General features: G+C 42.1%; 1 protein-coding gene and 1 long non-coding RNA gene across 2 annotated transcripts in view; one reads left to right on the top strand and one right to left on the bottom strand.

The window, feature by feature from the left end:
- Positions 1–1,772, bottom strand: part of STXBP5 (syntaxin binding protein 5) — a 164,775-nt gene extending 163,003 nt beyond the window's left edge. The window contains exons 1-2 of the mRNA XM_052645571.1: positions 1,427–1,772; positions 91–188 (exon numbers count right to left, since the gene is read on the bottom strand). Of these exons, the coding sequence (XP_052501531.1) occupies positions 91–188; positions 1,427–1,579 (251 nt within the window). The 5' untranslated portion in view covers positions 1,580–1,772. The remainder of the gene's footprint in view (positions 1–90; positions 189–1,426) is intronic.
- LOC128053100 (uncharacterized) overlaps positions 1,508–23,715 on the top strand; it is a 306,615-nt gene continuing 284,407 nt past the window's right edge. Inside the window, exon 1 of the long non-coding RNA XR_008199902.1 lies at positions 1,508–1,616. This is a non-coding gene — a long non-coding RNA (uncharacterized LOC128053100). The remainder of the gene's footprint in view (positions 1,617–23,715) is intronic.

Raw genomic sequence — 23,715 nt, 5'->3', positions numbered from 1 at the left:
TACCATTTCTTTGGAATTACACAGGAAAAGCAACTAATCAGCAAAGAGAATGACTGGGGAAAAGTTCAATTAAATTAAATGAAAGGATACAGCCTTAAAGCACCAGTCTGAGTTCCCACTGCCAGGATCTTCTGTACAGGATCAAAGGCCAGGGCCGAGGGTTGATAGGGAAATCCATGGCGAACAGTCTAGGCGTGGGCAAGTGACATCACAGCAACCAGGGCAGGAAGCAAAGTTTTAAAACAGAAAAGTCAACAGAGACATTAGAACCTAGAACCAATTAAGAACCTATTATAACTGAAACAAAACACACATACATGCACTGCTATTTAAAAAAAAAACTATGAAAACTATGAATTCTACATCACATAAAAACTTATGCAAGTAAAAACTGAAACCAAAAAAAAAAAAAAAAGATCGATCCCAGTGTTACATTTCTACTTTCTCATCACAGAGGTACTCTAGAAAAAAATTTAACATTCTTTTTACTCTTATGTCTGAGAATAAATTATTAAAGTTGGCAGTGGTAAAAAAATTCTATAAATTCATTTAAAAATGCAATTCATGCTTATTTCAAGTGTGATAACTTCAGCCTTACTTTATTTCTATGTTAAATGCAAGTACGTTTACGGAAACGCTGTCATAATTAATTGAGGATTCAGCAAAGGAATTAGCAAAAATCTATCTCGTCATGTTGCAACCGTAACAGAATGAAAATAAATACAGCATCTATTTTTGCATCTTGGTATTAAATCCTTAATTTTAGGCTACTGAAGCAAAAAGTATAATACACACTTGAACTCTGACTTACGAACGCCTGGTATTTATGAAGAAGGCAGGTATTAATACAGACACAAGTTTGTATTTCTCACTGAGCAGCTGGTGAATTAATTCGCTGCATCATTCTTTCTGAATTACACATCACTATGGCAATTGCCGTACAATTAACAGGCAAAAATTCCACTTCTAACTTTTCCACCAAACACAAGGCTAACAAGACCCTGTGATTTCATATGTGAAGTCTCCTACCACATTTTAAGGTGAAAATGAGCCAACATCCAGTTGAACACGTCTATCTTTTTCATAAACAATATTCGTTAGACACTGTTCCCAAAGGAAACTTGGAAGTCGGTGAAAGATCTATCAAAATGCTTGAATATAAACGTCGTTGATTAAGAATACGAATTAAAGGTCAGTATGCTGGAAGCAATCCTGAAATGATTGCCGCATGTGAAAATCAACGAAAAGAGGAGTAAGATGATGTCAATCTCCAAAATAGCCCACCAAGCAAATGTGTGCTGTGGGAGCGAGCCCTTTTATTCGCGGTATTGAGTATTATTGGCGTTCTAACCCTGGCACTCAGGCTTAAAGCCCGAGGTGCCCCTAGAACGACCCCAATTTTCGCGGGGCTGCGCGCTCCGTTCACCTTGCAGAGCTGAAAGTGCTCGGACTGGAGCGTTTCCTGGATCTCGGGCTCCCGGTTCCCAGGTGGGTGCTGCTGCTGCTGCTGCTGCTGCGAGGCCGAGGACGAGCCGGCGGTCAGGCCGTCCAGCACCTTCCTGATGTTGAATTTCCTCATGGTCGCGGCGGGGCTCCCCCGCACCCCGGGAGCCGAGGTAAGGGGCGTCCCCAGGCGGGGGGGAACCGGCCCGGGCCGAGAGCAGCTTCGACCGAGGACGCAGAGGAGCAGGCGCGAGTGGGAGTGTGAGGGGAAGGAGGCAGCTGGGGAGAAGCGAGAGATAATCCGAACAGGAAATGCTGCGACGACGAGAGAGCGCAGCGGCGACCAGAAGCCCCGCCGGCGACCCCTCTCGCTCTGAGGCCGCCGCTTCAGCCGCCGCCGCCGCCGCCGCCTCGCTCCGCGGCCCGGCGGCACAGCAGTGGCGGCGGCGCCCCGAGCCCGCGCCGCCCAGCCTCACCTGGCGGCGGGCTGACTCTGCGCCGCGCCGCCGCCCCGGCTCGCCCCCGCCGCCGCCGCGTCCATGGCCAGCGGCTCCGCCGCTCGTCGCCCGCCCGGGCCCCCGCAGTCCCTCAGCGCTTCCTCCCGCTCCGGATCAGCCGCCTCCTCCTCCTCTTCCTCCCGGGGGTCGCCGGCTCTCCGCGTTCGCCGCTTGGCCTCCTTGCCGCTCAGCGCCGCTGCCCGCCGGGCATCGCACGCAGGGCGCCGGGGTGGGTCCCCGCGCTCTCTGCCTCGCTTCTCCGCGGCTGGTTCGGCCCGCCCTCGCTCGCTCCTTCAGAGCCCCGGCTGCCCTCCTCAGGCACCGCCGTCGCCGCCGCCCGCGGTCCCGCCCGGCCGCTCCCTCCCGCCTGACAGGGCGCCTCGGCACAGGGCACCAACGCCCGCTCCGAGCAGCAGCGGCAGCCGCGGTTACAGCGCTGGCCGCGGCGGTGGCGGCAGCTGGGCCTCGGCGGAGCCGGGCTGCTGAGCATGCGCACCGCGCGTACCCACCCCCCTCCGCCGTCGGAGTGGAGCTGGGGCTTAAATTATCCTCTGCGAAAATCCCAGACCGTGGCTAAATTTCTCCCATCTCAATCGCCCTGCCAGTGGATGCAGCTGGTTCTCCTGCAGCTGGGGTAGTAAAAATGTTGATGACTACCAAGCAGCAGGAAACCTTTATTTCAAAATCGGTCATTAAAGCGAGGGTTTATATTCTCACCCTTTAACGAGGCACACACTCCCGGCTGCTGGCTGCAAAGTAATTGTTGCTGCTTTATTGATGGTCTTTGTTTTGGGTTGATTTGGATTTGGATTTTGGAAAAAGAGCGTCTAGACAACGGTTATTTCTGTGGCAAGAGTATGACAGACTTACAAAGGTACTAGGAAAGGAGATGAACCTAGAGCGGGGGAAATGAATTCTTTCCTGAAGCTCTTACTATTGGTAGGATGAAAGCGTGGACCTGGCAGGTAGCTGCTAGAATGGGATAGGCTGCCAAAGGGAACCGGTTCCAGGGCTGGGTGTCTGCCCCAACCAGTGACACACCAGCCCTGGATTCAGTCCGCACGCTAAGGTGGTGGAGATGGGGGTGGGAGAGAGGGTAGAAGTAAAGAGCGCGGGCACTCATTTCAGAATCTTCAATCCGTCCTGTAATGCTGTTGTCCACTAAGCAATCTCCAGTAGCTTCTTCACTCTTGCAAGGAGAAAGGGGGAAAGAAGGAAGTTTAAGCTCGAATCTTTCCATTGCTTCACTGTCACAGTCTCACTTGGATGCTCACAGACAGATGTCTAGCTCAAGTTTGAAAAGATAGATTTATGCTGCGGTTACCTTTTCCGGAGAGTGAGTTTAACACGGAAAGGTAGATGGGAAGCAGAGGTACTGATTAGGAAGGAGTGGAAACTAGGAAAAACGTAAAGAAAAGGTTGGAAACTCATAAAGACGAATTCTAATTAGTGAAGTGGAAGTGGGAAGAAGCATACTCTCCCAAAGCTAGCAACTCCCAGCCCCTGACGCTTCTGAGTTACAGAGGGTTTTCTGAGCCCAAATAAGAAGTTCCCGCCCTCTTCCTTATGATTGGTCGCCTCCCGCCCGGTGCAGGGAAATTCTCGCCAGGGTATTGGTTGAAATGACAGGCTGTCAAGAACACTCAACAAACCAGTAGCGAGTGAGCCTCAGGAATTTCGGGAAATGTAGTACTCTGGAGCTTCCGCATCCAAGAACGCTGTCTTACACTAGAAACCTATAAAATTGTTTTAATATGTATTGAATTTAATATTTATTGAATATTTATTGAATTACCTAGTTAATTCACTAGGCGTAACCAGCGATAAAAACAAGTTTTAAGATTTTTTTCAGGCCATTTCTAAGTGGCTCTGAAAATTTTGTTTACTGATTACGTTTTTTGAGTGTCGAACACTTTGCTAGGTACTGAAGACTCAAAGCTTTCAACGAGCTCGCCAGTCAAATAGGAGCAAACCTCAAGTAAATAATTGTGAAACAATGTGATGAGTTCATTGAGGGAATCATGCAAGAGAAGGACTGAAGAGGGTTTAAGGGAAGGCAGGAGAAGGCCTGGAGATGGGGAACTCATCATAGTTGAGTCCAGGTGAGGAGGAGTTGGCTAGGTGAAGAGGAGGGAGAAAAGCATTAGAAGCCAGCTGGGAGACGGTCAGAATTACCTGGAGAGCTTTTTAAAAAATAGGTATATCTCCATAGGGTGAAGGGTGAAGTCAGTCGTCCGACTCTTTGCGACCCCGTGGACTGTAGCCTACCAGGCTTCTCCGTCCATGCGATTCTCCAGGCGAGAATACTGGAGTGGGTTACCATTTCCTTCTCCAGGGGATCTTCCTGACCCAGGGATTGAACCCAGGTCTCCCACATTGGAGGCAGACGCTTTAACCTCTGTAAATTGCGAAAAAGAGAGATCACTTCCCCACAGAATTTTATGATCCACCTTTTCACCTACTTTGAAAATATATCTGTTGGATGATTTGTCATCACTGGATTATGAAACTGTTTGGAGAAGAGACAATTTCTTGCTGAGAGGCTTTGTGGTATAGTGGAAAAATCCTAGACTCCATTGTCTGCCAGACATGGATTTCAATCCAGACCTTGGTAACATGGGCAACCTTGGACAAATTCCTTACTTTTCCTAAGGGTCAGATTCCTCATGTGTAAAATGAGATTAATGCTACCTTCTTCCCTGGGTTTTGGAGGATAAACTGGGGAAGAAAAATGTAAAGTTTGCACTAATTAGGTACACATTCAGTTCAGTTCAGTTCAGTCGCTCAGTTGTGTCCGACTCTTTGCGACCCCATGAATTGCAGCTCGCCAGGCCTCCCTGTCCATCACCAACTCCCAGAGTTCACTCAGACTCACGTCCATGGAGTCAGAGATGCCATCCAGCCATCTCATCCTCTGTCGTCCCCTTCTCCTCCTGCCCCCAATCCCTCCCAGCATCAGAGTCTTTTCCAATGAGTTAACTCTTCTCATGAGGTATACATAGTAAAATGGAAAAACTGCTATCAGGGTCCTTGGGGAGAAAGGGACTTCAACAAATCACCAGTTTAGGCCAGTACCCCACCAATTGAAGGGGCGGGGACTTTTGGAATTTTGTTTTGATTTTTACACTTTATCCCTCTCATCAGATCATGAACTCATCCTGACATTCTCCAAACTTTGGTTCCCAGAGGACATGTAAACTTTAAACAATTTAAGATGAATATTGAGCATATCTGCTACTGTAGGTTAGCTTTGTACACTTGCAATCTATCTTCTCCTGTTTCAGAGACATAGAATTCTGTTGGGTAAAAAGCAACAACACTCCCAAATATCTACTTTTGTGATGGCAAAGATAAAATAAGAGATCCTCAAACGCATGATATTTCATCTCAGTTTCAACTAATCAATTGGTTTTAAATTAGGATTTTATTTTAAAATTAAAATTAATTAGAAATTTAAAGTTTATAATAAAAATGACTAAAAATCGATAGTTTATATTATTCATTTAAAAATTTAGCACATGGGGTAGTTTTACCCATAGTAATCTCACAACAAAATTTTATTTATTTATTCTTGTTTTGTTTGCTTGAATGACTCAGTATATCAATTCCAAACAATTGAATATCTTTCTGCCTTTGGGAGAATTCAGTGGCTTTCTATGATGTTCTCCCAAATGAAATTCTTTCTTACCTGCTTATTGGAGAAGGGACCAGGAGATGATGACATAATAATATATACCACTGACAAATTATAAATAGCTGTATTATTAATACATTTAGCTGAGTTAGGACAGCTCTAAGAAATACTCAGTTAATTCAATAGAAATTAAAAGGTTAAAAAATTGATACATAGGAGGAAAGGCAGCTTATTCAATTATTTGTCATGAAAGGCCAAAGACCAAGAATTCATAACATTCCTGAATCTGCCCATCTTCATTATCTTGTTTAAAGGCTACCAGGCTAACAAAGGCTCTGTTATTGGTCTCACACGGGCAGCTGGATACTGATTGATAAGAATAAAGTAGAAACTGACAATAAATATTTTAAAAAGAAATTATGTTATTGGCAAAACCTTTCTGGAAGGTAGACAAACTTTACCTCACCTGCTAAGCATTCATTTGTATTGACTTAATTTTCATTTATTGAGTCCCAAAGGATGTGTGCATGACAATAATTGATTCACTACACCATTTAACAGAATATTGAATTTAAATTATCCGTAAATTGCAGTAGAGATGTTAATTAGTTAGTTTGCCTGGTTCACGTCCCCTTTTCTGAATGGGTCCCCTAGGCCCTGCTGAAATGCTAGAACTGGGCACCTCTGTTTTGATCTCATGACCATGTGTCTTGGTCTAAACTGATTGGTTCAAAGGCAGACACCTGAAGTAAGCCAAACCAAGAGATCACCTTCTTCTGGGAATCTGGAATTGAGTCATAAAGATGCCAATTAGTCTCAAACTAAGAAGTCATGTAGAGCTGGGATTAAAGCTGAGAGTTCCCAGACATCTATGGAACCTAGGAGAACCAAGCAGACACACAAACTACACCAGAGAAGTGACTCTAGTGAGGTGGAAAGTCTCCATTCCTGACTTTCCAGTTTCCAATCCTTATTCCTTGGGAAATCTGGCAATACTTTCTTTCTTTGTGTTCATGAGTTCTAATAGGTTTCTGGTTCTTGCAATCAAATATTCTGGTCAGAAATTTAGGTACAACCTGCCCCAAATGTAAAGGAATGTGGAGATATTGTAGCCATTTTTCACTGCCCTTTTTACTTTATATTCACAATTCTGCCTACAATTAACAGGCTACTACAGTAGCCCAGCAAGCAAATGGAGGCTTGGAATGGTTAAAAGTAGTGGTTACTATGAGAAAGGGTCTGACTGAATTATATGTTAATGGTAGAGTCAAGATTTGCTAACAGAATGAGGGAGGGTATCAGAGAAAGAGAAAAGAGAAGGATAATGCCCCCGTTTTCAGTCTGAGTACTTAGAAGAGTGGTGTTGCAATTTAATTTCCACATTTATGACTTCTGGAGAATTTCCAGTTACCATTTGTACCTCCATGAACTGGACAAATATCATCAGCTAAATAAACAAGCCTCGTCTGGGAACAAGCAGGATCCACTATGTTGTGACCTTCTTTGTCAAGCTCTGGCCTTTCTAGAAAAATAGATTAGGCAGATATTAATAAGCCTTCATTATTCCATGGATTACCTCTATTACTATTTAATATTATTTGTAAGATTATCATTAAACTAAATACAAAAGTGCCTAGACAAAGATCAGTAAGTTCAAGGGAAAGAAAATTGATCAGTAATTAATCAGGAGTTGACTTAGGTCATACCTGAATGGTGTAGTGGTTTTCCCTACTTTCTTCAATTTAAGCCTCAATTTTGCAATAAGAGTTCATGATCTGAGCCACAGTCAGCTGCTGGTCTTGTTTTTGCTGACAATATGGAGCTTCTCCAGCTTCGCTACAAAGTATATAATCAATCTGATTTCAGTATTGACCATCTGGTGATGTCCATGTGTAGTCTTCTCTTGTGTTGTTGGGAAGAGGGTGTTTGCTATGGCCAGTGCGTTCTCTTGACAAAACTCTGTTAAGCCTTTGCCCTGCTTCGTTTTGTACTCCAAGGCCAAACTTACCTGTTACTCCAGGTATCTCTTGACTTCCTACTTTTGCATTCCAGCCCCCTGTGATGAAAAGGATATCTGTTGGGGGTGTTAGTTCTAGAAGGTCTTGTAGATCTTCACAGAACCGTTCAACTTCAGCTTTTTTGGCATTAGTGGTTGGGGCATAGACTTGGATTACTGTGATATTGAATGGTTTGCCTTGGAAATGAACAGAGATCATTCTGTTGTTTTTGAGATTGTACCTAAGTACTGCATTTCAGACTTCTGTTAACTATGAGGGCTACTCCATTTCTTTGAAGGGAGTCTTGCCCACAGTAGTGCTTTTGAACTGTGGTGTTGGAGAAGACTCTTGAGAGTCCCTTGGACTGCAAGGAGATCCAACCAGTCAGTCCTAAAGGAAATCTATCCTGACTATTCATCAAGGACTGATGCTGAAGCTGAAGCTCCAATACTTTGGCTAATTGATGCAAAGAACTGACTCATTGCAAAAGACCCTGATGCTGGGAAAGACTGAAGGCAGGAGAGGAAGGAGATGACAGAGGATGAGATGGTTGGATGGCATCACTGACTCGATGGACATGAATTTGAGCACCTCCGGGAGTTGGTGATGGACAGGGAAGCCTGGTATGCTGCAGTCCATGGAGTTACAAAGAGTTGGACACGACTGAGCCACTGAACTGAACTTGAGTTCAAGGGAAAGTTCAAGGGAAGTGCAAAACAATACAAATTGAACCAAATGAGCACTTAAACAGAAAATGTGAGGCATTCAGAAATATAAGAGAGAAATACTGTCAGATTCTTAAAAATTAGAAACTGAGCAATCAGATCCTCAATAAATTCTAATATATTTCAAATTATAATATATTATAATTATATAATATTTCTATTTCTAGAAATATATTTCTAAATATTTATTATATATACTTATATAATAAACTAGTATAAATATTTATATATTATATATTATATATATTTATAAATATTTCTATTTCTATAATATTGTATTTCTATAATATTTCTAATTATATAATCTTGCTACAGTGGGAATGATAGTCCTACAATGGGACCATATTTGAGGTGAGAAATAATGCTTCTAGAATTTTTAATTATAGTATCTTATTTTAGGTTTTAAATCTTACTGTAAATAATTTCTCATATTTGATTTGTGACTGAAGAGCTAACCATAAAGTTTGTTCTTTATACAATTAATCACATTTAATATGTTGTAGAAACTGAGTAAGCTTTGAAAAGCAGTTAAAGTTGGTATTTTGTTCCACCCCCAACCCCACTGCTTTGTTCTTCTCCACCTCACCTGTCCCCTGTCTCCAACTGTGCCCCCTTCAAACATGCACACACAAATGGACCACCTGGGAATCCCATTAAATAACCTACTAACACGTCAGTACACCAAAATGTTACACATCCCTAGCTCTTGAAGCCTTGGAATTCGATCTTTCTTGAATGATTTCTTAAGACAAACTTTGATGGAAGGCAAAACAGTTAGCATGGGACATTCTCCACCTATTTATACATGCCCTGCTACTCTTCCCCACCTCATGGCAGTTTTTCCAATACCCCAGATCCCTCTCTCCTTAGAAATCCTAGCCTTTGCTGGATAGCTTACTCACTGTCTCCAAATCCCCCTTCCTCAATCTGCTTAGACATATTCTTGTATCACAGCATCTACTCTCTTCTCTCTGACACTCACCTAATATTCTCAGTTAATCAGGGGGAAAAAAAAAAAAGTGAACAGCCTGGAAGCACAAACAAAGAATACTTTTCACAGGGAAGGGACAAGAAACATGATTATGTACACTGTAGTGGTTTAGCTCTGTTTGTTCCTGGCTCATAAATACATCCAGAGAGATAATAAGCATGATGTTGAGGACACAAAATGTTTAAAGTCTATAGAGCAAGGGAGAAAGAGAAGAGTGCTGCCCTAGCACAGTCTCCAGAAGACAGGATCAGGAGTCTGAATCCTGGTGCTTCTGTTCATCTGCAGCAGGGTGATGACTGGTATTCATTTCACCAAGGTTTGCTCTGTACCCAGTTGGTGACAGGTACTTTGCTGAGCGTTATGGGAAATACAGACATGACAGACTTGCTTATGGCACTCGATAAGATGGCAGTTCAGTGATAAAGAAACAAAATCCCTAAAAGGAAGGACAAACATCAATGCCAAAAGCATCTTTTGATTCTCCTGAGGATTATTACTGTATATCATTTCAAACTCTCCATGCTAATAATGCCCTCCCATTGGGTATGTACTCATCACCATGGTACCTTGTCCCAGAGGATGGGTGTCTGTGGAAGCAACACCTGGGCTTGGGAAACATGAAGGGTGGAGGAGGAAAGACCCTGTAATCACTCAGTTCCCTATTATTCATCCAAAACCTCTGAATAGGTTTCATCCAAACCAGCATGACCTAAATATTTTTGCCAAGACTTAATCTTGTTCAGCAGGGCCCAAAACACAACATCACTTCCTTGGTTTCCTCATAACCATAAAGAGGGTGTAACCTCAAGGTGTGGCTTCCTAACTAGGGTAAGTGGAAGCCCTTGTGCACATAGGTTAGTTCCTGTTCACTCTTCAACATGGAGAGATGAACCTCTTTTGATTTCTGTAGGGGTAAAATAAGTGATGATTACTTTCAGCCCAGGCCTGTAGGAAGACAGAGGCATGATGCTCCACGTTATGTTTAGCAGTTGAATGACTGCACTTCCATGAGGCCAGTGGAAGCAAGATCAAGTTTGAGACTACCGGTCAACCAAGAAACTTTTTCTTTGTGAGGATTAAAGCAATGCTATAAGGATTTTAGTAACATCATGGGTCAGATCTATTGTTGAGTAATAGCCTCTGTCTCTGTGCTGCTTTAAATGATTCATATTCAGTTTTCAGTCATGAGGTTTCTTTCCTGTGACTTAATGAAGGATTTTTCCAGTGTCCTGCAAGAACATCTAACCTTAGTAACCTACAGCTTGCCTGTGATGCAGTGCATTACATTGATGCATGCATTCCTCTGCAGTGTCTGCCTCTTAATCTGCTCTTAAATGAGAAATTTTCTGCTTCTTCATGATGTGAGAGTTTGTTAAATTCAGGAAGTTGAGAAGGAAGTTCCATGACAGCATTATCGTGGTTCACCAGCCTAGTGGTTTCCTTTAAGAAGCCTCTCACTGCAGTTGAAACTTAGAGCAGAGGTGCCCATCTGGTGATAATTTTGTGTTACTGGGTAGCCTACTTGGGAAACTCTATGCCTCCTTCAGTATTCAGACATACAGAGCTGATGCTCACTGTTGTCTTCCTGTTCCTTATGTCCTGGCAGACCAGAGAGGGCTCTACCACAGAGGCAGGCATACCTGGATTGTGTCACTAGCCAGGTAATGTCAGACTGCTCACTTAAGCGTTCATTTCCTCAGATGTAAAAGAAAACCCAAGTAGAGGGTTGTAAGATGAGGAAAAAAAAATACAAAGTTCTTAGCTCAAAACCTGTCACATACATTGAAATTGTTGTTGTTCAGTCATTAAATCGTGTCTGACTCTTTGCAACCCCATGGACTGCAGCATGCCAGGCTTCCCTGTCATTCACTATCTCCTGGAGTTTGCTCAAACTCATGTCCATTGAGTCAGTGATATAATCCAAACATCTCATCCTCTGTCTCCCCCTTCTCCTCCTGCCCTCAATCTTTCCCAGAATCAGCCTTTTCCAGTGAGTCAGCTCTTTGCATCAGTTGGCCAAAGTATTGGAGCTTCAGTTTCAGCATCAGTCCTTCCAGTGAATATTCAGGACTGATTTCCTTTAGGATTGACTGGTATGATCTCCTTGCTGTCCAAGGGACTCTCAAGAGGCTTCTCTAGCACCACAATTCGAAAGCATCGATTCTTCAGTGCTCAGCCTTCTTTATGGTCCACCTCTCACATCTATACATGACTACTAGAAAAATCATAGCTTTGATTAGATGGACCTTTGTCAGCAAACTGATGTCTCTGCTTCTTAATACACTATGTTCTTCATAACTTCTTCCAAGGAGCAAGTGTCTTGTAATTTCATGGCTGCAGTCACTGTCTGCAGTGATTTTGGAGCCTAAGAAAATAAAATCTGTCACTGTTTCTACTTTTTCCCCATCTCTTTGCCATGAAGTGATGGGACCAGATGCCATGATCTTAGTTTGTTGAATGTTGAGTTTTAAGCTAGTTTTTTTTTTTTTTTTTTAACTCTCCTCTTTCACCCTCATCAAGAGGCTCTTTAATTTCTCTTTACTTTCTGCCATTAGGGTGGTATCATCTGCATATCTGAGGTTACTGATATTTCTTCAGGCAATCTTGATTCCAGCTTGTGTTTCATCCAGTCTGACATGATGTACTTTGCATAGAAATTAAATATGCAGGGTAATCTACAGCCTTGACATAGTACTTTCTCAATTTTAAACCAATCCATCATTTCATGTCCAGTTCTAACTGTTGCTTCTTGACCTGCATACAGATTTCTCAGGAGGCAGGTAAGGTGGTCTGGTATTCCCATCTCTTTAAGAAATCTCTACAGTTTGTTGTGATCCACATAGTTAAAAGCTTTAACATAGTCAATGAAACAGAGGTAGACGTTTTTATGGAATTCCCTTGCTTTTTCTATGATCCAGTGGAGTTGGCAATTTGATCTCTGGTTCCTCTGTCTTTTCTACATCCAACTTGTATATCTGGAAGTTCTTGTTTCATATACTGTTGATGTCTAGCTTGAAGGATTTTGAGCATTACCTTGCTAAATGTGAAATGAGTGCAGTTGTGCAGTAGTTTGAACATTCTTTGGCATTGCCTTCTTTGGGACTGGAATGAAAACTAACCTTTTCCAGTCCTGTAGCCATTGCTGTGTTTTCCAAATTTGCTGCCACATTGAGTGCAGCACTTTAACAGCATCATCTTTTAGGATTTTATTCAAGTCAATTTCTGTGGATGTTTGTAGGTACTCTCTACGTGATCTTATTCTGTTCCTGTGACTTCACCATTATTTAAACATTGATAACTCCCAGATTCGTATGTCTGTTTCAACCTTTCTGCTGAACTCCAAATGTGATTCATATATGCCTCTTGACATTGCCACTTGAATATTCAAAAGACATCTAAAATTTTAGTATCCAAACTGAATTCTTCACTTCCAGCCACAATCTATGCTTTATATCCTCATAATCGTCTCTTTGTCTGTAAATGGTGACTGTCCACCCAGATGTACAGGCCCACATAAGTCATCTTGGATCATCTGCTTCCCTACCTGCCCCCACCACACACCCACACACACCACATACCTCTATTTCAAGTTTACCAAAAAAATCCCATCAAAACTTTCTTTACAGTATATTCATGTATTAGGAATTTGACCAGTTCTCACAATTTCCAACTTCATGCTTTAGTCCAGGCCAGAATAATTTTCATCTGGATTTTTTCAGTATATGCCAAATTCACCCCCTCTCATCTATTCTTAAAAAAGTGATCAATATAAAATGTAAGTCAGAGTATGTCTGTGGGTACTCAACCCCCTCTGGTAGTTTCTCACCTCACTCTGAATAAAGGTCAAAGTTCTATGCAATGGCCTAGAAAGGCCCTGCAGGGTCTACGCTCACTCTGTCCTTATCCCTTGCTTCACTGATTCACTCACCTTAGCCACACTAGGTTTCTTACTAATCCTTGAACCCAACAAACACACTTTGTGCCTTACAGGCTTTGCGCCTGTTTTTCCTTCTGCATGAACCAGGAGTTAGCAAATGTTTTCCTTAATGGGCCAGAGAGTAAATGTTTTCAGTTCTATGGGTCACATACAGCCTCAGTCACAATGACTCAACACTTCCAATATAGTGCAAAAACCCATTGACACTGAACAAATGAGTGTGGCTGTGTTCCAATAAAACTTTATTTACATGAGCAGGTGGTGAGCTGAATTTAGCCGACCTCTGACCTCTGGCCAATATTTCTCTTTCCTCAGATATTTATGTGATCCATTCCCATGTTTCACCCCTCCCTCCCTCCCAAACACACATGTGCACATGTGCGTGTATGCACGTGTGCGTGCGTACACACACACAAACATACACACTGGTACTTCCCATATCTGCTCCAGACTCCTTATTTTTTTCCCTTTTTGGAAGAGACTTTTAGTTTCTTGTGAATTAATTCTAATTAATTGCTCTATTTAATTCTAATTAATTGTGAATTCTAATATTTGCTCTTATTAATTCTAAAATAATCAAGTTTGAAAGAAACAAAAAGCTCTGTCCAGCTGTAAACCTTCATTTTCTCCCACAGAAAGCCTTGGTCTTTCCAGGTATTATGGAATGGGTGTTTCTTACACCTGCATGGAGAACTGGAAATTCTGGAGGATTCACCGGAAAAGTAGCTTTAAGGGGTCAGAGAATTTGGAATGAGGGAGTGGGACTAACCCCAAAATGGAAGCCAAAATAATCCTGGCAAAGTCAAGCCTGCTCACTACCTGACACACTAGCCATTTATTTGTAAGGGACTGTTTTCATCTCTGCTGCGTCCCTGGGGCATAGAGCAGTTACTGAGACAGAGTGAATCAATGGGCTCTGGGCCAGAAGGCAGGAGTTCCTTCTCATTTCTAGTATATGCCAAATAATCCTTTAGCTTGTCACTTAACCCCTCAAATTATAAATGTCCCTTTGTGAAGTGGGAAAAAGATAAGACATGCTGTAGAGATGAAATCAGACAATAAATACCAACAAACAAAAATAAAAAAAATAAAAAGTAATAGAAATATAAGTTTTGTTTGTCAGTACACTGCACACTAATCTCTTTTAGGGAAAATTGACTATTCTTTAAAATCAAGGAACTTTGATTTATTTGGAGTTCTACAAGACTGAAGTAGTGTCCTCTTTAGGTCACTTTCTCTGCTTCAAATTTTGTATACAGAGGAAATAATTGAAATCTTTAAGAATCCTTTAAAGATTCCATCTGATTTTCATTTTTTCCCCAAAACTCTTTTATAACCTAAGCATCTACTACAGAGATGGGGCAGAGCTGATTATTTGGGCCTCCATTTTGTAACTGAAGAACTGAAAGTTTTCAAATTTTAATTAGTTAAACCTCAAGTTATGTCATTGGCCTATTTGTTTCTCAGTAATTTGATTTACAAGCTATGATTTATATTTATAGGATATTTAAATGGAAAGATCGTATGCCAGAATATTATTGTCATCTGTTTATAACTTTAGTTCCTGGTGAATTAATTCTCACACTTGGTCTTATTCTAAAGTGATCAAGTTTCTGAGAAGCACAAAGATCTACCCAGCTACAAATCCTCCTCTTCTCCCACAGCAAGTTCTGGTCTCTCCAGATATAGTGTGGAATGAGTGTTTCTTATACTTGGGTAGATAACTGGGTGTTACTTGCCAAGAAAGTAGCTTTAGGGATCAAAAAACTTGGACTGAGGTATTGATGCTAACCAAAAAATGGGAGCCAAAACAATCCTGGCAGAATAAATCCCGTTTTGCCTGATTTTGCCCCCGAGCATGAATTGTTATGTCCAATTAGCAAACATAGGATCTGAGATTTTCTTGGACACCATGCAGCTCTGATTGTTGCTTTGGTGGCAGCCAAATAATTATCCAGGGGCATATTTGGGAAAGGGACAGAGATCTGCAAAAGAGGATCTCTTTTGCTTATTTGAAACATGATTATTATAGCAGCAGGCACAAAGTTTACAGTGTACAAGAGAGTGAAACATTCTTCATCTTCAAATGACAAAATTATTTTCTGACTTGAAGCTTACTCACCATTTTTTTGAAGCAGATATGGAAAATTAGTCTTGTTACATCAGGTAAACTAAGGGCTTTATCAACTGTAAGTTTGTAAACAGTCATTCCAAGGTGTTTGCTTTTTGTCCCCTTTCTCAATGCTGCCCTGGTGGAGAAAGAGAAGTGTTGACTTGTCAGCCTTGGTTTGACTCACCAGGTCTTCAACACAGGAAATAAATACAGTCTTTCAAAGGACAAAGAGATGGTCCTAGGAGCCCAACTCTACTCCCTGGATCTGCTGAGATATAGCCATGTATCAGCAGATTTCTAGGGGGCAGTGCCTATGCTATATCCATCTAATATGACATCCTTTGTCCAGTTGTGAGCCTCAAACCAGGGGACCTTTCTCAGCCTCCCCATACCTACATCCTGATATATTTGTTTTCCTGGCTTCACCAACTGGATGGGGGTGCCTGCTTTCTTTTCTTGGAAGCTTGTAGTTTCTCTGGACCTCATCTAGAACGGAATGTTATTGAACTCAGTTTTGGCTGCTCACCACTCAAAAGCCAATACTTGAGAAGCAAGTGTTGGTTGGAAAAGGAAAATTTGCTTTATTCAAGAGGTCAGCAACCTGGGGAGAAGGTAGCTTGTGTCCTAGAACCAACTCTGAATATTCTGCACAGCCATGAAAGTTTTTAAAGGAAAAAGGGGGAAATAATCTCAGTGAATTGTTAAAATAGAGCATCAGATTCTTTGCCATCTGTCATTGCATGCAAGTGTTGACTGCTCGTGAGCCTTCTTTCGATGCTATCTTGTTCACAGAGTCTGCTCTCCAGATTACTAAAGGGAAAGCTGGGGAAAAGTTGTAGTCATCTGTTAAGCACTTATTCTTCATTTCTACCTCTTTAAGAAAAGAATTAGCAGGTTATGTGAGGCGTTGTGTGAGCAAAGTATTTGAAAGGTGTGCTTGGGCCAGAAGTTAGTTAAGCACAGGGACATCACATATGAAAGTTAGTTAAAATATAGCTTTAGTAATGTGACAAGACAGAGAGCCTCCTGCAAAGAGCTACTTACAAATCCCCAGTGTCAAACATGACAACATTTGTATGGAATTATGGATGAAGGTGTATCTTCTTTAACTTCTTCATGCTGACATAGGACACCATAGTCTTAGAGTGGAAGATGCTGACATGGGTCTGTAACATTTCTTTGCTGGCAGTTTTAGTGTCTGCTTACATATACAGGCAATACAAGCCACAGTTATTTGGATGCCCACAAAAATACAGATGATTGTTAATCCCATTCTCTTAAGGCCATTTCTTGGAATTGTGGTAGCCACAGATTCAGTGCTGTTCAAGCAGCAGCAGCTATGTCATAGCTATAGTCTGGTCATCATGCAGTTAGTTCTTTCCCTCTGGTGGCAGATATCGTATCTGTAAAACAACTCAACAATGTGCATCAGACATGGAAGGATTCCATGACTCTCTTGTCCTAATCATTAACTGCTTGAGTTTGCTCTTTTGCAACTCAGAGGAGACCTGGGAGACCTCAGTTTTTCTACATGTAAGAGGTGGAGGACATGGAGGGACCTTTGAACTTGGAGGGGCCCCACAGGGTTCTGCTCAGTTTCAAGAAGCACAGGTTCTTCACTTGTGGATCATCAAACTTAAAGAGAGCCAAAGGAGAAAGAAGATACTTGAAAAGATATTGAATAGTTACATTTGTGTGGTATCTTTCACCAATTCTGCACTCCATCTGAGGGTGTGGGAGGAGTAGGGCTCCCCATGCTTATATATAACTCTTAAACCCTTCCTTCTTGATTAGAATTTAGGGATATACCTCATCAGGGAAGAATTTAAGATTCAAAATCAAAGTTTTAAGCAGCATCATAGCAAATATTCTGTTAATTCACCTTGACTTTGACTTTCCTCCTAGGTTTAATTGACCAAATTCTCCAGCAGCCAGTTTTCTTTTTTCTCAGATTTTCATCCTATTTCACTTCGCTTGTCAAAGTTTTTAGTTAATTTTCTACCCAAGTACTGGGCTAAATGCCATTCCTCCTAATATTTTATTATCTCTGCCTTTGTGATTTTTCCTTTGTTAGTACTGACTTTTTATTTACTTTTTGTGATTAATGAATTTTCTAAATCAGTAATTTGGAGAATGTTGCACGGACTCTTGATTGCTCGCAATCCAAACAACTAGAAAACTCCAAAGACTGTAACAATCCTAAGGTTCAGCATCACAGTTGTTGGTCAGAGTGATGTTGCTGTGATGGTGCCTGGTGCTGGTGTTTCCATTATCAATAATCCATAATTAATTATTTACTGAAATGTTTTATGTATGGAGATATTGGTTCAACACGTTAGGAAAAAACCAAAAACCAAATGAAAGCAATGCCAATAAATATGCATACATATATTCTAGTTATATGCTTTCTTTTTTAAAACTTTTTATTTTCATTATTTTAACATTTTATTTATTTATTTATTTTGACCATGCTTTGCAGAATGTGGGATCTTGGTTCCCCAACCAGGGATTGAACCAGTATTCCTACACTGGAAGCTTGGAGTCAACCACCGGACCATCATACTCTTTAGTTGTACCTTCTGTTAGTAAATCTACACTGAATGTCGGCACAACAAATCATAATTCTGTTAGGCTGGTTTTCTACCTTGTAGGCTCAGTTGCTCTGTCCTGTTTTATTCCAGATCTTGGCTCGGCCTTTTGTTCAGCCCCAATGGATACATGGTTTTCTGCTATTACCACTGACTCTGGGGTAACAGCACTCCTTTGAGCACAACATATGATATTTTTCCACTGACTCCAGCCATCACCACTGTAACTCTGAGGCAGACTGGCTACCTCTGCTTCCCCTACGCACTGTTGTGCTATATCAAACCTCAGGATACTGTTACAGCTCAGTTCATCAGGACAGGGTAGTTAGGAAAAGGGTTAGAGTTTTCCTGGTGGCTCAGACAGTAAAGAATCTGCCTGCAATATAGAAGACCTGGATTCAATCCCTGGGTCGGGAAGATCTCCTGGAGGAGGAGTTGGCAACCCACTCCAGTACTCTTGCCTGGAGAATTCCATGGACAGAGTAGCCTGGAAGGCTGCAGTTCATGGGATAGCAAAGAGTTGGACACGATTGAGTGAATAACTTTCACTTTTCACTTTTTAAAGTATATACGGTAAGAGACTAGTAACCTAAGCTGCTCCAAGATATATATACTATGATCAGAAAATTAACTATATCTTACCACAATATAGAGACTTGTTCAGCTGGTCATTTGTATTATCTATTGTTTAATTATGTCTGATTCCAAATTCACGTTTATCCCTTGCCTGGAACCATCCACAAAGAATAGATCCCCTGATGGGTGATGAACTGGGTTAGCCAAAGAATTCTATTGACTTGAGACTTGTTGACCTGAGTCTAGGGGTTGTTGAAGTGTGGGCTCAGGAATATAGTCCTGCTCCAGCTCAGAAATGCTTTTGCATTCTGTCATCTAACTGCCTTTCTACTTAAGAATTTCAGAAGTTTAGCATAACGGAATACTAAGCTGATGCCAAGATACTTTGTTTGCCAACAAGAAAAAAAGATCAAGAAAGGGAAGAATCATGTTCAGTGACTGAAGCTGAAAATAATGTAGAGGATATCCTTCATTTGTATAGCATTTTACACTTTTAAAAGCATATTATCTGTTTAATATTCACAATACCCACATAGCACTGCCCCTATTTTAGGAGTGAGGAAATAAAGCTCAGAGAAGAGTGACTTTTAAAGTGTCACACAGCCAATAAATGACAGAGTAAAGATGAAAACCTGGTGTCTTGCATGCTCTGTCTAGAACCCTTTCTTCTACCCACACTCACTATGTGACTAGCCCAAGTTAGAGAATGGCAAAAAAACAAACGAAACAAACAAGAAACCAGGATTATGGGGGTACATGTGTTAAAGCTCAACATTCAGAAAACGAAGATCATGGCATTCAGTCCCATCACTTCATGGGAAATAGATGGGGAAACAGTGGAAACAGTGTCAGACTTTATTTTGGGGGGCTCCAAAATCACTGCAGATGGTGACTGCAGCCATGAAATTAAAAGACACTTATTCCTTGGAAGAAAAGTTATGACCAACCTAGATAGAGCATATTGAAAAGCAGAGACATTACTTTGCCAACTAAGGTCCTCCTAGTCAAGGCTATGGTTTTTCCAGTGGTCATGTATGGATGTGAGAGTTGAACTATGAAGAAGGCTGAGTGCTGAAGAATTGATGCTTTTGAACTGTGGTGTTGGAGAAGACTCTTGAGAGTCCCTTGGACTGCAAGGAGATCCAACCAGTCCATTCTGAAGGAGATCAGCCCTGGGATTTCTTGGGAAGGACTGATGCTAAAGCTGAAACTCCAGTACTTTGGCCACCTCATGCGAAGGGTTGACTCATTGGAAAAAGACCCTGATGCTGGGAGGGATTGAGGGCAGGAGGAGAAGGGGACGACCGAGGATGAGATGGCTGGATGGCATCACTGACTCGATGGACGTGAGTCTGAGTGAACTCCGGGAGTTGGTGATGGACAGGGAGGCCTGGCGTACTGCGATTCATGGGGTCGCAAAGAGCCGGACACAACTGAGTGACTGAACTGAACTGAACTGTGTTGCTTCAGCTTTATTTGAAAGATCAGTCCCTATCTTCTACCTGATTTTCCCCATTCTTTCAATATCCTTTTCCTCGTGAATTCTTCTTCAAGGTCAAATCTGACTCAGCTGTAAAATTTCTTCACTCTTCATCTGCTAAATTGTTTCTCTCCATTAAAAATCTTTAAAGTGCAATTACCGTGACTTTCCTGTAGTACATTATTTTAAAAGCCTTGATTAATGTATTCGGCTGCACTGGGTCTTAGTTGCAGCAAGCAGGCTCTTCCAGTTGTGGCATGTGGGATGCAGTCTCCTGACCAGAGTCTGAACCCAGGCCCCATGCATTGGGAGTGCAGATTCTTTGCCCACTGGACCACCAGGGAATCCCTTCTGTCCTACATTCTTACATTTCTGAGTATCTTAACTTAATACTCCAGGCACATGGCTCAGATGGTAAAGAACCAGCCTGCAATGCAGGAGACCTGGGTTCTATCCCTGGGTCGGGAAGATCCCCTGAAGGAGGGCATGACAACCCACTCCACTATTCTTGCCTGCAGAATTCCATGGACAGAGGAACCTGACCAGCTACAATCCATGCAGTGGCAGAGTCAGGCAAGACTGAGTGACTAACACTTTCACTATCAAGCATATTAATTAGCCTTTATAAAGGGGCCTCCTAGGTGGAGCAGTGGTAAAGAATTTGCAGGAGATGCAGAATACGGCTCCATTTCTGGGTGGGAAGATCCCCTGGAAAAGGAAATGGCAACCCACTTCAGTATTCTTGCCCTGGAAACCCCACAGACAGAGAAACCAGGCAGGCTACAGTCCATGGGGTTGTAAAAGAATTGGACACAACTGAGCAACTGAGCAACCTTTATAAAAATGTTTCAGGGCCTACAGCCTTAGATAGTCCATACTTTTACCATCATATAAGATACCTCCTCACTGGGACTTTGAGGCTTAGATTATTCCGCCCTTGAAACACATTTAGAACAATGCCTTGTATACAGCACACGCTCAGTAAAAACAATTTTGTTACTGTTGGTATTTTTATTTGGCATATGGTGGAGTACAAGAAGTGAATCTCTCTCAGGTCAGATTGAGGAAGATTTTAAGATGTATTCAATTCTAAAAGTCAAATGTATATTGTTCTTCTGACTTGTAAGTTTACAAAGTTACGTCACTTTTAAGTCCTTCTTAAAATAAATATTATCACTAATGTCTGCAAGGAATAAAATAATTCTAGCCAGGTAAATTTCTGCTTACAAGCTATGATTTGCAAAAACTGTTTTACACAGATAGTTCAGTTCAGTGACTCAGTTGTGTCCAACTCTGCGACCCTGTGGACTGCAGCACGCCAGGCCTCCCTGTCCATTGCCAGCTCCTGGACTCGATTCAAACTAATGTCCATTGAGTTGGTGAAGCCATCCAACTATCTCATCCTCTGTTGTCCCCTTCTCCAGCATCAAGCCAGCATCAGGGTCTTTTCAAATGAGTCAGTTCTTCCCATCAGGTGGCCAAAGGATAGGAGTTTCAGCTCCAGCATCAGTCCTTCCAATGAATATTCAGGACTGATTTCCTTTAGGATGGACTGGTTGGATCTCCTTGCTGTCTAAGGGACTCTCAAGAGTCTTCTCCAACACCACAGTTCAAAAGCATCAATTCTTCAGCACCCAGCTTTCTTTATAGTCCAACTCTCACATCCATACATGACTACTGGAAAAACCGTAGCTTTGACTAGACAGACTTCGTTGGCAAAGTAATATCTCTGCTTTTTAATATGCTGTCTAGTTTGGTCATAACTTTTCTTCCAAGGAGCAAGCCTCTTTTAATTTCATGGCTGCAGCCACCATCTGCAGTGATTTTGGAGCCCCCAAAATAAACGCTGTCACTGTTTCCACTGTTTCCCCATCTATATGCCATGAAGTAATGGGACCAGATCCAACCAGTCCATCCTAAAGGAGATCAGTCCTGGGTGTTCATTGGAAGGACTGATGCTAAAGCTGAAACTCCAATACTTTGGCCACCTCATGCAAAGAGTTGACTCATTGGAAAAGACTCTGATGCAGGGACGGATTGAGGGCAGGAGGAGAAGGGGATGACAGAGGATGAGATGGCTGGATGGCATCACTGACCTGATGGACATGAGTTTGAGTAAACTCCGGGAGTGATGCGATTTATGGGGTCGAAAAGAGTCAGACATGACTGAGTAAGTGAACTGAACTGAACTGAACTGAGATGAGTGCAACTGTGCAGTAGTTTGAGCATTCTTTGGCATTGCTGTTCTTTGGGATTAGAATGAAAACTGACCTTTTCCAGTCCTGTGGCCACTGCTGAGTTTTCCAAATTTGCTGGCATATTGAGTGCAGCACTTTCACAGTATCATCTTTTAGAATTTGAAATAGCTCAACTGGAATTCCATCACCTCCACTAGCTTTGTTCATAGTGATGCTTCCTAAGGCTTACTTGACTTCGCATTCCAGGATGTGTGGCTCTAGGTGAGTGATCACACCATCGTGGTTATCTGCGTTGTGAAGATCTTTTTTGTATAGTTTTTCTGTCTATTCTTGCCACCTTTTCTTAATATCTTCTCCTTCTGTTAGATTCCTACCATTTCTGTCCTTTAGTGTGCCCATCATTGCATGAAATCCTCCCTTGTTATCTCTGATTTTCTTGAAGAGATCTAGTCTTTCCCATTCTATTTTTTTCCTGTATTTCTTTGCATTGATCACTGAGGAAGGCTTTCTTATCTCTCCTTGCTGTTCTTTGCAACTCTGAATTCAAATGGGTATCTTTCCTTTCCTCTTTTGCCTTTTGCTTCTCTTCTTTTCATAGCTGATTGTCAGGCCTTCTCAGACAACCATTTTGCATTTTTGCATTTATTTTTCTTGGGGATGGTCTTGATCACTGCTTCCTGTACAGTGTCATGAATTTCCATCCATAGTTCTTCAAGCACTCTATCAGATCTAATCCCTTGAATCTATTTGTCACTTCCACTGTATAATCGTAAAGGATTTGATTTAGGTCATACCTGAATGGTCTAGTGGTTTTCCCTACTTTCTTCAATTTAAGTCTGAATTTGGCAATAAGGAGTTCATGATCTGAGCCACAGTCAACTCCCGGTCTTGTTTTTGCTGACTCTATAGAGTTTCTCCATCTTTGGCTACAAAGAATATAGGCAGGGGCTCTGCGATATGGCATATCCCTTCTTGGAGGAGATTGCCATTAACCCACCATACTTCAGCCAGAACTTACACAGGAGTGGGACACAGACTCTGGGAGGGCACAAGCAGAATCTTGTGTGCACCAGGATCCAGGAGAAAGGAGTACTGACCCCACAAGAGACTAACCCAGACTTGCCCATGAGTGTCCAGGAGTCTCTGGTGGAGGCGTGGGTCAGCAGTGGCCTGCTGTAGGGTTGGAGGCACTGAGTGTAGCAGTGCGTGCATGGGCCCTTTTGAAGGAGGTCACCATTATCTTCATTACCTCCACCATAGTTTGGCCTCAGGTCAAATAACAGGGAGAGAACACAGCCCTGCCCTTCAACAGAAAATTGGATTAAATATTTACTGAGCATGGCCCCACCCATCAGAACAAGACCCAGTTTCCCCCTCAGTCAGTCTCTCCCATCAGGAAGCTTCCATAAGCATTTTATCCTTCTTTATCAGAGGGCAGACAGACTAAACACAACAATCACAGAAAACTAACCAATCTGATCACATGGACCACAGCCTTGTCTAACTTAATGAAACTATGAGCCATGCCTTGTAGGG

Source organism: Budorcas taxicolor, chromosome 9 (genome assembly GCF_023091745.1).
Source record: "Budorcas taxicolor isolate Tak-1 chromosome 9, Takin1.1, whole genome shotgun sequence".
NCBI lineage: Eukaryota > Metazoa > Chordata > Mammalia > Artiodactyla > Bovidae > Budorcas > Budorcas taxicolor.
The sequence above is the reverse complement of the archived record's forward strand: the minus strand, read 5'-3'. Positions and strand labels throughout refer to the sequence as shown.